This window comes from Fistularia commersonii, chromosome 11, assembly GCF_037954325.1.
Source record: "Fistularia commersonii isolate RoL2024-O1a breed Wild chromosome 11, RoL_Fcom_v1.0, whole genome shotgun sequence".
Taxonomy (NCBI): domain Eukaryota; kingdom Metazoa; phylum Chordata; class Actinopteri; order Syngnathiformes; family Fistulariidae; genus Fistularia; species Fistularia commersonii.
In genome coordinates this window covers 17,965,551-17,978,845 of record NC_141294.1, presented here as the reverse complement: position 1 = coordinate 17,978,845, position 13,295 = coordinate 17,965,551, and the positions used below count along the sequence as shown (strand labels likewise).

The 13,295-nt window shown below is 50.0% G+C and overlaps 2 protein-coding genes across 11 annotated transcripts in view; one reads left to right on the top strand and one right to left on the bottom strand.

Moving 5' to 3' along the window:
* Positions 1 to 2,681, top strand: c16h19orf85 (chromosome 16 C19orf85 homolog). Its single transcript, XM_086155810.1, has 3 exons — positions 1 to 69; positions 1,353 to 1,542; positions 1,925 to 2,681. The coding sequence occupies exons 2-3, from the start codon at positions 1,355 to 1,357 to the stop codon at positions 2,679 to 2,681; spliced, it is 945 nt and encodes a 314-aa protein (XP_086011936.1). The 5' UTR covers positions 1 to 69; positions 1,353 to 1,354.
* Positions 2,682 to 4,025: 1,344 nt separating this feature from the next.
* Positions 4,026 to 13,295, bottom strand: part of myh14 (myosin, heavy chain 14, non-muscle) — a 29,908-nt gene continuing 20,638 nt past the window's right edge. For 3 of the 10 annotated variants that reach the window (XM_086155590.1, XM_086155593.1, XM_086155594.1), the window contains 17 exons: positions 12,702 to 12,846; positions 12,421 to 12,627; positions 12,232 to 12,336; positions 11,957 to 12,109; positions 11,630 to 11,878; positions 11,436 to 11,549; positions 11,258 to 11,356; positions 10,959 to 11,171; positions 10,713 to 10,874; positions 10,482 to 10,610; positions 10,087 to 10,175; positions 9,874 to 9,997; positions 9,587 to 9,795; positions 8,249 to 8,357; positions 7,996 to 8,168; positions 7,735 to 7,761; positions 4,026 to 7,080 (listed from right to left, as the gene is read on the bottom strand). In XM_086155590.1, the coding sequence (XP_086011716.1) occupies positions 6,891 to 7,080; positions 7,735 to 7,761; positions 7,996 to 8,168; positions 8,249 to 8,357; positions 9,587 to 9,795; positions 9,874 to 9,997; positions 10,087 to 10,175; positions 10,482 to 10,610; positions 10,713 to 10,874; positions 10,959 to 11,171; positions 11,258 to 11,356; positions 11,436 to 11,549; positions 11,630 to 11,878; positions 11,957 to 12,109; positions 12,232 to 12,336; positions 12,421 to 12,627; positions 12,702 to 12,846 (2,497 nt within the window). In that variant the 3' untranslated portion in view covers positions 4,026 to 6,890. Of the gene's footprint in view, positions 7,081 to 7,734; positions 7,762 to 7,995; positions 8,169 to 8,248; positions 8,358 to 9,586; positions 9,796 to 9,873; positions 9,998 to 10,086; positions 10,176 to 10,481; positions 10,611 to 10,712; positions 11,172 to 11,257; positions 11,357 to 11,435; positions 11,550 to 11,629; positions 11,879 to 11,956; positions 12,110 to 12,231; positions 12,337 to 12,420; positions 12,628 to 12,701; positions 12,847 to 13,295 lie in introns of all 10 variants that reach the window. The other 7 variants (XM_086155589.1, XM_086155588.1, XM_086155595.1 and 4 more) reach the window with 5 other exon arrangements.

Genomic DNA, 13,295 nt, shown 5'->3' with positions numbered 1-13,295 from the left:
ATGAGGACACGGACACGAACACACACACAAGCACAGATGCACACACACTGCAGCTTCAGACCAGCGGAGGTGAGCGGATGTGTTTTCAACTTTTCTGCTTTAAATTGGAAAAGATGGATTTCATTTGGAGCTAAGAATTCTTTAAGGCTAATAATACATTTTGTTTCAGTGTTGGTTCATTAACTGTATCGTCATTGTATTATATACACATATATATGTATATGTGTGTGTGTGTGTGTGTGGATATGTTATTGGGCATATTTTCTCATCATTTTTTGTTATTATATGTGTTTTATAGAATTGCTTGCCAATCTATCGTTTATTATATCATAATACAGATTGTATAATAATAATGTTAGAATAATAATTGCTTTTATTATTATGTGTATTATATTACCATGGCTTACAATTTTCATTGTACTCATATATATATATAAATACAAACACACACACACATATATATATATACACAGACACTACTATATACATTTTGGTACATATTGTTTAGTAATGATGATAAAATAATGATCATTATTATATTGCAATGGTTCACTTAATTCAATTGCAAGCATATATCTATATATGTTTTAATAACTGTACAATACTATGAGATATGTTATTTAGATTTATCATAATATGTAAGGCGATGTTTATTATATTTACTATATAGTATTTATTTTATATTTCCATTGTATCATTATATATATACTAATAATAACATACTATTGCAAATATAATTATTTAATACATTTACATATAAATAACACTAGTAAGAAAGAATAGTACATATAGTAACAGGTAAATGTATAGCTAAGGAATCAATGGAAATAAAATAAATAAACCAATACATACAATTAATTAAAATCAAACACTGACCGTGATATTTTCAAAATTTACAATAATTTTTAAAATTATTCAATTAATTTTATTGATTTTCAATTCATTTTCAAAATATTTTTCACCCACTTCTTCTACCCCGTCTTATTGTTTTTCTTCCACTGTCCGCCTGAATCCTCGAAACCCTGAGCCACAAGACATTCACTCAAAGCTTGATTTTTTAATTTTTACGACATTTATCTGTCATTCGTTGTTCCGTTTTCCACGCCGTTTCCCATCTGGTGTGTTTCAGTCGATCGGTCTTTAATTCCCATCTCGAGTTATTTCTGGCTTCTCTTACTCACCTCCTTGTCCTCCACGTCGATCCCCTGCATCTCTGCCAGCCGTCCGCTTTGGGATTTCTTGATATTTGGATATTTTCATACATTTCAGAAAATTAAAAAAAAAAAAATTAACATGTAGACAAAATCTTCTTATGAATATTCAAGTTTTACTCACTGGCTTCCCCTCTCCAGCCATGAGACCCCCATTGGCCGTGACCCCCGACCCCCGCCCGGAGCCCGGGGTCCCCTGGGGCCGGGACCTCTACACTTTCGTCACGTCGGCGGCGGGCCACGTGATGCGGGCCCTTCAGAGGCCACGGAAGAACAGGCCGTCCAAGCGGCAGGTCAACCACCGCCGCTTCCTGCACAACATGATCCAGAGGTGCGGCGTCGTCTGGGAGGGGAGGGAGTAGGGGTCAAAGGTCGCGGAGGTATCGGGTGGAGCATGTTCTTGCAGAGTGTCTCCTCGGCTGAGGACGGGTTCTTCTCACTGCAGCTCCGGGAAGAGCGCAGGAGCTTCACATGACCTTTGACCTGTAATCAAATCATCACGGACCGGCCTCCATGTTCTCTCCATGTTTTCTTGCCTAGGTTCTCTCCAGGTCCGCTGAAGAAGTGTGAGTGAGAGGATGAACGGTTGAATGTCTGTGATTGACAGGTCCTGGTTAAACCCTGCCTCTCAGCCAGTAAAAGAATGGAGTGAACGTGCTTGCTGTCAAACCAGATTAATTTCTTTTTTTTTTTTTTTTCCTCGCCACCACCAGGAAGTTTGCAGACATCGAAGCTTCGAATTATCGCCTGGCCTCCGCCCTCTACGTCACCCAGCGGGAAAAACCCACACCGTCTCCGCCTCCCTGCAGCCCGCCGCGGGGTCGCGACCTCGGCGAGGCCCCGTCCGGGGCCGCCGTCCTCCCCAAGGAGATGGAGACGCGTGCGGAGGGAGATGAAGGCGGCGCCGTGCCTGTGGAGAATGAAAGCGAGGTTGTAGCGGGGACCCGAACCTCCTCCCCGGACTTCTCCCCGCTGTCTCTGAGCTCCTGCGACTTTGGCGAAGCCGCGGACGCTCAGTGGACCGACCTGATGGATCTCTTCGGCGACGAGCTGAACTTGGACAGCATCTGCGCCTACGACGAGGTGGAGGAGGAGGAGGAGGGGGAAGACGCCCGCGGCGGCGTTATCACGCACCAGGCAGTGGATGATGGGAGCTGTCGCCACGGAGACCAGGGGCAGATTGAGGACTTCGGCGACCTCAGCTTAATCCGCCGGCCTCCCGACTCTATCTGCTGCGCCTACAGCTCCTCAGACCTGTGGGCTCCGGGGTTAGAGGAGGGCCCCTGCCTGCCGCCGCAACCGCCGCCGCCGCCGCCCAGCGACCTGGATTTCCTGCCGTTCGAGGGCGTCGCGCGGTCGTTCCCCGCTCCTGCGAATGACCCCGGGGAACGTCCGGTGCAGACGCCGCCCCACGGTGACGACTGGCTGTTCACGGACATCCTGAGGGACAGGAGGGCCCTCCAGTCCTGAAGACACTCCGACAAATAAACAAATATTTATCACTCTGTAAACTGTTGATTATCAGAAAACCCCTCGGAATATTCATTCGCTCATTTAATACACGCGTAGCAAGAAACATTCAGCCTCTAATTCAAACACTTATGGAAAATTTAGTCTTCCCTGAACTTTTATGGACAGTTGGAAGACTGAGAACCCACACACACCTTCCTGTTTCAATGTCAAGAGGACTGCCCATGAAATATCCATATTTTAGCAGAAAAACAGAAATAAGTCACTTACTTTCAGGAAATCATTCCTCATAATAAATATGAAAAGTTTTATGTATACAAATAATGTCGAGATGCATGCATTCATGTGTTATAGCTGCGTTATTACCGCTGAAAAAACCAGCGTGAAAATCAAAATAAAAGAGAGCCTTCCTTGTATCCTGTTCATTTTTTTCTTTGGGTGAGTGGATGTTTTCAAATTCCTTCACGGCGGTTGGCAAATTGAAATTTAGCTCAATTTAAAACCCTTCTTCTTTTCACACTTTCAAGCTGACGGGATGTCCAACTGTTGCCATGGAAACAGAACAGGCCCCGCAAAGGCTCGCGCTGTTACTGAGCGACGGGTCGCCCGTCCGTCCCGCTGCTGGTTTTCCACGGGCTCAGTGTGGAAAATACGAGGCGAAGACTTCGGGAACGTGCACACAAAGATGACAGATGGAGAAGTCTGAACTTTCTTCCAGCCTTTTCAGGAACGAGATGGTTTCCTGGTGCAGAAGGGGAACCATCTCAGCTCCTACGTCCAGGCAGGGTCTTCTTACACTTCCATGGGACTCGTGATGTAGGTGATTGACGGAACTCATAAACCACGTCGATAACCAGATACCTCTTGCGAACGGCAGGGCGCCTTTTTTTGATTTCTCGTGACAAAATGGACGGAAGCAGTGAGAAATGGAGCTCCGTCTCACTTCCGGGGGCTCGTGGAGGAACATCTATGTTTTGCTAATGGTGAGGGTAATGGGAGGAGATAAAAACACCTCAACCTATCTGTTAATCCATGGTTATTATTCCATGAACGCCGTGACAACTTCTACCTCTACGTCATCCAGGTTGTCATCCTCGTCTTCTTCTGCGGTTTGTTTTTAAGGTGGACCTCACAGATACCGGTCCCTGGTGAAACTAAGGTTTCCAAGGAGGGGGCTACTTCCTGGAACAGAATTCCAGCTTGACCGTTCTTGGAAGCATCTGCTGGTGCGAAAACTGAAATCACCATTTCTTCCCCTCTGGAATCAACAACCAGCATCATTACAGAAAGTGTGTGTGTGTGTGTGTGTGTGTTTGTTGGTGCAGAAGAAACACACAGACAGAATTTCAAAACCAACGACATATATTAAAGTTGACCCCGGTCGGATGTTTTGTAATTACAGCATTGTGAACGAGAGGAGGATCGATGGAACACGTGGGGGGGGGGGGAGAACAGGTTCAAGTTCCGCAGCAGCCACGGACAAACAGGACAACAAAAACAAACACACCACCTGCGGGTGGCGGCGGCGGTTGCAACAGCAGCAGCCGCCGCCGCCGCCTCGTCTCCTGCTACAGCTGGACTCCAGCCGTCCGTCCAGATCCACCTGTCTTTGAGTTTTGGTCTATGAAGGCAAGAACGAAGGTTGACGCGGCGCGACGCCACTGCCGCCAACGGGACGGAGCGTCGATCCCAGCGTCAGCTCATTTGGCTTCAATGCTAAATCGGCCTCCTTGACTTAAATGATAATCTTAAAAAAAAGTATACACGGAGGAGTGCCCCGCTGGGTCCTGGGTAAAGTGCAGCTTTGACACGATTATCTTTTTAAAAACCTTTCAGCCAAAAAAAAAACAAAAAAACAAACCAAACAAAAAAAAAAACAAAAAAACACACTTGCATAATTGATAAAATAACAGACTTATACATATATTAAATAGATATATAAAAACAAAAACAACCCCCCAGTCGGGTGTTAAATATGTCGTCAGAAGCAGACGGAGGCGGAGGCTAGCTCTGCTTCGCCGCCTCATGTAGGTAAACGTCGTCATCGCGATAAGACACGCAGGACGCCGCCTTCGTACAACATTCAGAAGCTAACCCCCCCCAGAGGCGTCTTTGTAGCGCCTAAGCTAAACAGAACAACAGCTTGGAGGAAGCACCTCCTCTTGTCTCAATGAGAAGCTACAGCCAGGTAGCCTAGCTTACTCGAGTTAGCATGGTTAGCTTGTTGTCAGCGCTGGGATTCAAGTTCAACCTCCGGATACGTTGCTAGTCAACACGTTGGATGCACTTAGTTTGTTCGCCCCAGCGCGGAAGCACCGCTAGGCAAGGCTAACCGGCTGCTAGCACTACAGGTAGCAGAGACAGGGAGGAGATGATCTGGACCTCCTCACTGAACTCAATTGTCTAAAAGAATGCCTTCGGGGACGGTGAGATATTTCTGTTGCCAGAGCAGAAACGTAAAGCTAAACAGGATTCCTGTTTAGTTAACAGAATTCAGCGGTTTTCCAGTTTTGGGTTAAAAAAAAACATTTACATTACATTTCTTTCTGCTTCCCGTTCAGCTAAAATCATTCCTGTGACTCGGAGATCTTTAAAATCGACAACTTCCTGGAAACATTGTGTGCCTTGAGTATCTGGAGGACACGTTAAGCGCAGGGGCCTTTACTGTTCTCAGTTCTGGGGGGAGGTTGAGATGCAAACGGGATTATATTTAGCTTTATTACCAGCTAATTTTTTTTAATTTTACCGCCTGAATGACCCAACGAGGGTGTGGAGCTCATCTTCAGTTCTTTTTGAGGCGTTTGAGTCACTTCCTGCTGAGGTATGAGGCCGTTACGGCTAGCTTGAATGAGCGTGGATTATATCCGGTGATCTGACACGTCGGAGGCCGGGTTGGCGGCTCTGACAGGGGAGGTCGCCTCAGAGAGCGGCACTGAAACCAGCCTGAGGTGAAGCAGCAGCAGCGACAACAACCCTCTTTCACATGGCAACGATTTATTTTGCACGCGAGTGCTGTTGCGCGACGAGCAGAATCATACCTCGCATTGCGATCAATCAGGGATGCGGAGGTGCTACGCGCTAGCCATGCTAACCGGGAGTAAAAAAACGCAGACAACCGTCCAGGCAGGAAGTGAGCGCCGTGGGGTCGACGAATCCTCCGACTACACTTAACTGACAATGAGTCCCTTTGTCTCATCCCTATGGCGAGCTCCGTTGTTAAATTTCCAGGGTTCACCTTTGAAAAATCAAAATCACCGTGTAAAAAAAAAAAAAAAAACGCTCGCCGATGCCAAACGCCATCGGGTTTCTCAGTAAAAACAAACAAATAAAGCTGTTGCGATGATTTGGTTCTGTATTTGATAGAAATATGGTCTGGGTTGTGTCGACACTCCCGTAGAAACTCCATTAATGGATTTTTCTTTTTTTTTTTTTCCCCATTTTTTTTTTTAAACCAATATTGACCTTTTACGGTTGCGTCACCCACGGCGACGCCCGTCCATGCCGGGGTCCATATAAATAATACAAATTCAAATAGTCCGAAGCTTCGCGTTTAAGACTTGAGGTTGAAGAAACTAGCTAGCACTAACTACTGCGTCACCTAACCACCTACGGTTCTATAGAAAAAAAAACATTGTTCAGAGCGGCCGGACTGATCGGCTGTCTCTCATTGGTTGGCGTCAGCGCGATCGCTACCAATCAAATGGATCGATATGTCAAAAGAACCCGCCCCAGAAAAAAACCCTTTTATTATAGCTTTTCGATCAAAGGTTTTAATAGTAGATACTAATTGCCGTTTCTCTGAGGATAACTCGTGCATGTGGAGTGTAAAAGATGGCGGCGGCTTACTTTTTTTTTTTTTCCCTCTTATTTCAGCGTTCATATTTACAACATCTTTAATCTATCCTACGAAATCTGGAAGATTGGAGGTCCAACCGCCTCCGGTCACGATCGTGGCTTTTTTTGTTTTTTTTTGTTGTTTTTTTTTTGCTTCAGGGTCAGAAGCTGGCGTGGACAGGATTTGGCGCCAAACGAGGACGCGATACCCCCGACTTTGTGGCGGGACTGTTACCATGATACGTCAGTAATGTGCTGAGTCACTTCTTCAACCCTGAGAGGTCGAGGCTGCCAGAGGCCCATATGTATGTGTGTGCATGTGTGTGTGAGTGTGTATGTGTGCGTGAGTGAGTGAGTGTGTTCTGTTTGTGCGCATCACTCCGTGTTGTTGACGCTGTAGGGTGGCGGCGGGTCCAGACCGTGCTCCGAGGAGGGGGTCGGGGTCCCCGGGAGTCCCGAGGACGGGGTCGGTGAGGCCGGCGGCTCCTCCGAGTCCGAGTTGTCCAGCGAGAGGTCGTCCACCAGCGCCCGGCGACCCCGCATTGCCAGGGGCAACGGAGTGCGTCTGGACAAGGGCAGCGAGACAGTTGTGTCAAACGCGGTTCCACCCCCTCGCCACAGCTGACTGGCCTCCATTTTGAAAAGCTGATTGATCAATTGATGAAACCTATTATTTTCTATCAATAAATCATGATCAATGCCCCCCCCCGCCTGATTTCTTTTATCTATCTTAAGAACTGGGCTCGGGATGTTGCGACTTTGGTGTCAAAAGGATAAGTTGAGAAAATGCTGTATTTGCTTCCAAACAGTTGCGGTGTCTCTTGCTTCCTTTCATCGGTATGTTTTCTAACAGCGTTCTTTCATTATTTCGATGGGTCAATGTTCGCTGTGCTAAGCTAACTAGCCAAACCCTTACAGGCATGTACACAAGGGAAGAGGAGGGCAACTGGATTTCCATTTTACTATAGAAATATGTCTTTTTCTTTTTTGCTTTTGCTTAGCATTGCCGCAGCAAAGCTAGCGTCTGCTAGCGACGGGAGTACATTTTTATGATGTGAAAAAACAAAACAAACCAAGAAACATAAATGACATCTCGGTATTTACGTTAATGTTTAACGCCATTGTCCTTTACAGGTGAGCGCAGACAAACACACACACACACACACACACAAATAACAAAAAAAAACAAAAAAAACGACAAAAACACACAGTAACCTACTTCTCTGCTCTCCAGTCGGGGACGCTGCTGAGTCGGTGTGACGCAGACAGATGGACAGTGTTAGATGGACACAAACGGATGCAACCCAAGAGCAAAGCAAAACAAATCATGTTAAGTTAATGGGAGGTAAACATGTAAATAAAAACAAACAAAAATTTAAAAAAAAAAAAAAAAAAAGGAAAAAGAGGAGACTTCAGACCGCCCGCTCAGCCGCGGGGGGGGAGGGGTTTGGAAACCCGAGGTCGGGGCCGCGGTCCGTACCTGAGCTGGCTGCGGAGCGAGGAGATCTCGCGGGTCATGCTTTGGCTGCTGTCGTTCAGCTCCTCCAGCTCTCTCTGCAGCTTCCTCTTCTGGGCGTTGGAGCGCGAGTTCTCCTCCTCCACCTCCTCCAGCTGCCTCTTCAGCTGCTTCAGCCGCACCATGGACTTATCCAGCTGGGAGCAGGGACGAGCACATTTAGAGCGGATGCTATCTAGCGAGGTGGGATCTCTTTTGGACGCGGTCGGCCGTTCACCTGCTCTCTGTACTGGTCCGCGTGTCTCCTCTCGTCCTCGGCCTGCATCATCACCTCTTTCAGCTTCTTCTCCGTTTTGCGCACCAGCTTGTTGGCCATGGCTCGTTCCCTGCGGTGGCGAGGGGGGGCGGGGGGGAGAGGTGCGGTGAGATTTCCCTAAATGCATGCCCGACCAATGAGGGGAGGGATACCGGGCAAGAGGCGGGGCTTAACCCGAACGGATCAGCTGTCAATCAAATCCAGTAACATCTTGATTTGAATTGGTTTGGTGAACAAGCTTGTGACTGGATAAATGAATTAAAATGTTCCAGAGCCCCGGTTTAGAAATATCAAATAGTGTATAAAAGCATAATATATAATAAAACAGACTGTAAGGAAACTGGTTTTATGAAGTGTATATTCCTCGGTGGAGGAGTTTGGCGAAGTTTTTCATTTGCTGCTCTATTGCTAAATTGAACTTAAGCTACCCATATGTCAGAGGTGTTTTGAATAAATTTAGGAAAAAATTGTGGAAAACTGTCACCTCACACCTGCTCAAAACTAATAGACAGGTTTTTGAAGTTTTAAGTCTTTGCTTATCTCAGACTGCGAATGCAGGATTGCTATTTACAAAACTCCAACTACATTCTTTCAGCATTATTTTCCCACCATGCAATGTTTTCAACGGGTATTTGCAGAGCCGCTGCTATTTTCCATTGACTTTTCTTCTCCTTGTCTACCGGGTTTCCTGTTTCCGGTTTTGTCGAGTTCATTGATTGGTTTGATGTCAGGGTAAAGCCCGGAAGACTTGCGATAACGTCAGACACGTTTGATGCTGTTGTAAGCCAAAGACTAGGAAAAAAAAACACCTCAAACGGCTCCGATTACCACCTTAACAACAAGATGACGGGAGCTGCGACTCCAGTAAGACTCCGAAATGTCCTTTTGACTTTCTGTTTTTAGTCTGCCACCGTGAAAGCCGAGCATTACTCACTACAATGTGTTGCAAAGCTTAACTCGCGCACTATTCTACGCTTGGCGGCTCCGCTACATTTAGCGAAGGAGCGATTGCTGCTCCTCTTTTTAAAATGATCAGACCATCCCATGACTGGCTTTGAATGACACTCCTTGCTCATGATTTTCTCTGTGCTACCAAGTGGCCAGCGGCGTATCCTGCTATATTTAAAACCCCACTTCACGGACAGCGGTGGCTCGGATCTGGGAAAACATGCAAGCTGATGCACCAGTAAGTCAAGGATCCACTGCACACAGTGGAGACGTCAGAGTCCATCCCTCACGTCCTGCTTCTGACTGAACTGGGACTCGGAAGTGCAAAAGGGCACGGGCGCGAGTTCTCACTGTCGCTCCTGCTCCAGCTGCTCCTCCATGGATTCTATCTTGGCCTCCAGGGCGGCGACGCTGAGCCGGTGTTTGCCCCTCACGGCTCCCTCCATCTCCTCGAGGCGCGTCTTCAGCTCCTTGTTCTGCCTCTCCAGTTGCTCCCGGGCCGCCTCCGCCTTCTGGGCCAGGGTCCTCTCCCCCTGCAGCTGCACCGTCAGCGTTTCCACCTGCGGCGGCGGCGACATGGCGGCTGAGACATGCTTGGCGCCCGGCCCGGAGAGAACAAAAGGGGGAGGAGTCTTTACCTGCAAGGCCGTCTTCCTATGTCTCTCGGACAAGAGCTCCGAGTTGCTCTGCTCCTCTTCCAGCTCCTCCTCCAGTTGGCTGACACGCGCCTCCAGCCTCCGCTTCTCCTCAAAAAGCGCCGTTCTGGACATATGTTCACCCGCAAATGCTTAAAAAAAGACACCCGGTGACACAGATCGAGGCGGCGGCGAGGCGGCGAGGGCGAAACTGACTTCCCGGAGCTGCTGTTGACCATCTCGTCGGCCATCTCGTCCCTTTCCTGCTGGGCCTGCCGGCGCTGCCTCTCCGACACCGATAGCTCCTGCGCACATGACACAGAGTGGATTGTAGCGTTTGTTCGAAGATGAAATTAAAAGTATTTTTTTCCCCTTCCAATTATCTAATTCATAATGATGTTCAGGAAAGAATAAGTGAATGATAAGAATAATATTAAGTAAAATAATATAATAAGAATATAAATATTAACATTAGTTTTTTAATCAACTTTGATACGTATAATTAAATAATTCCTTTCATGAATTAGGAAAAAAAAAAAAACAACACATTTTAGGGCCAGGGGTGTTTTGGGTGACCTCAAACCCCATTTTGTTGTTTTAAGCTCTCGGACCTCTGTGAGCTGCAGGACTTCAGCCTCCAGGGTCTGGATCTTCTTCTCGCTGTCCTTGGACTGCGCCAGCACCTCGTCCCGAGCCAGCTTGGACTCGTCTAGTTCTCGGAGGATCTCCTTCATTTGACCCTTGGACGTACGAAGAGCGGCGTTTGAATACGTGAGGACTGACGGGGGGGGGGGGGGGGGGGGGGGGGATGGAGGTGGTCTTGAAGGTGAGGAGAGTTCTACCTGGAGCCTTCGCAGCTGCTTCACAGCCTCCTCCTTCCCACGGCTGGATATTTCCACCTGGGTCTCGGACTCCTGCAGCTCCGCCTCCAGCTGCTTCTTGGAGGACACGGCCTGGGAGCGCTGGCTCCTCTCCTCCTCCAGCTGGATCTCCAGTTCCCTCACCTGGGGGGAAGACAAGCCAGCGTTTCTGTGGGATATGAACATCGGCGAGCCTTTGGCTTCTCCGCCCGCGCATGAGGACGCTACCTGTTTGCTGAGAGCGCGCCGCTTCTCCTCTCCCTTCTCCTCGCTGGAGCTCAGCTCCCTCTCGAACTGCGCTTTGAGAGCCTGAAGGGTGACCTCCAGCCTCAGCCTGGAGTTGTCCGCCTCCGCCAGCTCCTCCTCCAGCTCCTGGGTCTGGACGCGAAGGTTGCCTGCTTCTGTCTCCAGAGCCCGGCAGTTTCGTTCCAGCTCGTGGACCTTCGGGAGCACAGGGAGGCCGGGACTCAGAGGCCACTCAGAAATACAGGAAGCGGCGGCGGCGGCGGCGGCGGCAGGGGTCTTACGTTCTTGCCGACGTCGTCCTGCTGGTTCACGAGCTGTTCCATTTCCAGACGGAGTTGCTTGTTGGACCTCTCCAGCTCCTCCCTCTGGTCCTGGGCCTCCTACACACACACACACACACACACTTACAGTGTAGAACCGTCGTGGAGGTCACCACCGGATCGAGACATTCTGACGTACCTGCAGAGCTCGGGACAAGGCTAAATAGCGCGTCTCCTTCTCCCGGCTGTCTGCCTCCGCGCGGTCTCTCTCCTCCGCCAGACGAGCGCTGACCGCCTTCTCCTCGGCCAGACACTGGGGGAGGAGGAGGAGGAGGACGTTAGGTGGCGAAGGAGCGGACCTTCTCCGACCTCTCCGACCTCCTCGGCTCTCACCTGGTCGAACTTCTTCTGCCTCTTCTCCAGCGCCATGCAGTTCTGCCGCTCCCGCTGCAGCGCCAGCGTCATGTCCTCGATCTCCTCCCGCAGGCGCTCCCTCTGCCGCTCCACCCGCTCCTTCTCCTCCTCCTTCTGCCGCTCCCGCTGCAGGCAGCCGTCCAGCTCCCTCTGGAGCTTCCGGCGGGACTCCTCCCCGGTCTCTACGGCGGTGTTGACCTCCTCCGACTGCTTGCGCAGCTCGGCCAGCTACGGGGGGAAAACCGATCCATTAACCCCGGAGATTGGAATAAAGATGGCGGCCGCGCCCCCTCCCGTCGGCGCTACCTGCTGCGTGTGGGTCTGGATCTGCCGCGTCAACTCTTTGGCGCGCTCCTCTTCCTCCTCCAGCCTCTCCATCAGCCCGTTCCTCTCCTCCTCCAGTGCTCGTACCCTGGAGCCCAGAGCCAGCTTCTGACGTGTCTCCTCCTGCAACAGCTCCTGGAAGCCACGCAGAGTCAGGCGCGTGAGTTTTTAAATACATTTTCCGGACCACGGGATGCAAGATGTTCCAAGTGGCCTTTTTAAATGTCCATCACTGTGTGTGTGTGTGTGTGTGTTACCTGTGCATCGTGCAGCTGGTTCTCCAGGCTGCTGACCTCCTTGGTGAGGCGCAGGGACTTGGTGTCGGAGGAGGACAAACAACCGGAGAGCGACTCGATCTCACACTGAAAAGAGGCAGGAGGTGAGAGGGTTTCCATGGGGGGGAGGAGAGGCGACGCTTCCGTCTGGCCATCCGGTGGACACCTCACCTGCAGCTTGTGCACGCGCTCCTCGCGCTCCTCCCGCTCCCTGTCGGCCTGGGCCAGACGGGCCCCGACCTCCTGCAGCTGGCTCTCGGCCCTCTTGCGGCCCCTGTCCGTCTCCGTGCGGCTGGCCTGCAGGCTCTTTAGCTCCGACGTCAGACTCTGCCGCTCCTCCTCCAGCACCACTTTGGCTTTCTCCAAGGATTGACGGGCCTGATGGCGGAGACGGGGGATTATACGACGCCCGTGGGCGCGTCTCGCGCGAGGCTGGCAGTCCGTGCTCTCACCCTCTTGCTGTTGTCCAGCTGCTCCTGAAGGTTGTCGATGGCGGCGCTGTGTTTGATCCGCAGTTCTGACAGCTGGGCTTCGTGGCGCCGGGTCTCCTCCTCCACACACCGCTGGAGATCACTTAGCTCCGCCTCCCGACGAGACCTGCACGGAGCGACAACGTTCCTTTCCAGCAGTCGCTCAACAGCGCCACCCAGCGGCCATCGTGTGCGGATTAAACTCATGCCGAGATATCTTTCAGGTTTATGTCCAATTTGATTCCACGGGAGGCGGCGTGGGAGTTAGCGCTCCTGCCTAACAAGGAGAAGGTCCATGGGCGCTGTCTCCATGTTCTCCTTGGTTCCTCCCGCAGCCCAAAAACATACAGGAGGTTCAGTAGACACCCGTATGTATGAACAGTTGCACGCCTGCATGTCGCCAAAGCCAATCAAACCCAGCGTCCCTTGATCAATGTATTGTTTTATATATGGTCCCGCAAATGGGGCTATTTAAATTTGCACAGTGGAAAATGGACAGTGCAGTAGAAGCAGGTGATAAATATTATGAGTTAAAATACACTATAGCAAAGGAAGTGTCAGGAAATATAGAAAAAA

Coding starts and splice junctions, on each gene's coding strand:
- c16h19orf85 (XM_086155810.1), top strand. CDS start 1,355: ATGAGACCCCCATTGGCCGTGACCCCCGACCCCCGCCCGGAGCCCGGG. Junction 1,543..1,924: donor CTGCACAACATGATCCAGAG/GTGCGGCGTCGT, acceptor CGCCACCACCAG/GAAGTTTGCAGACATCGAAG.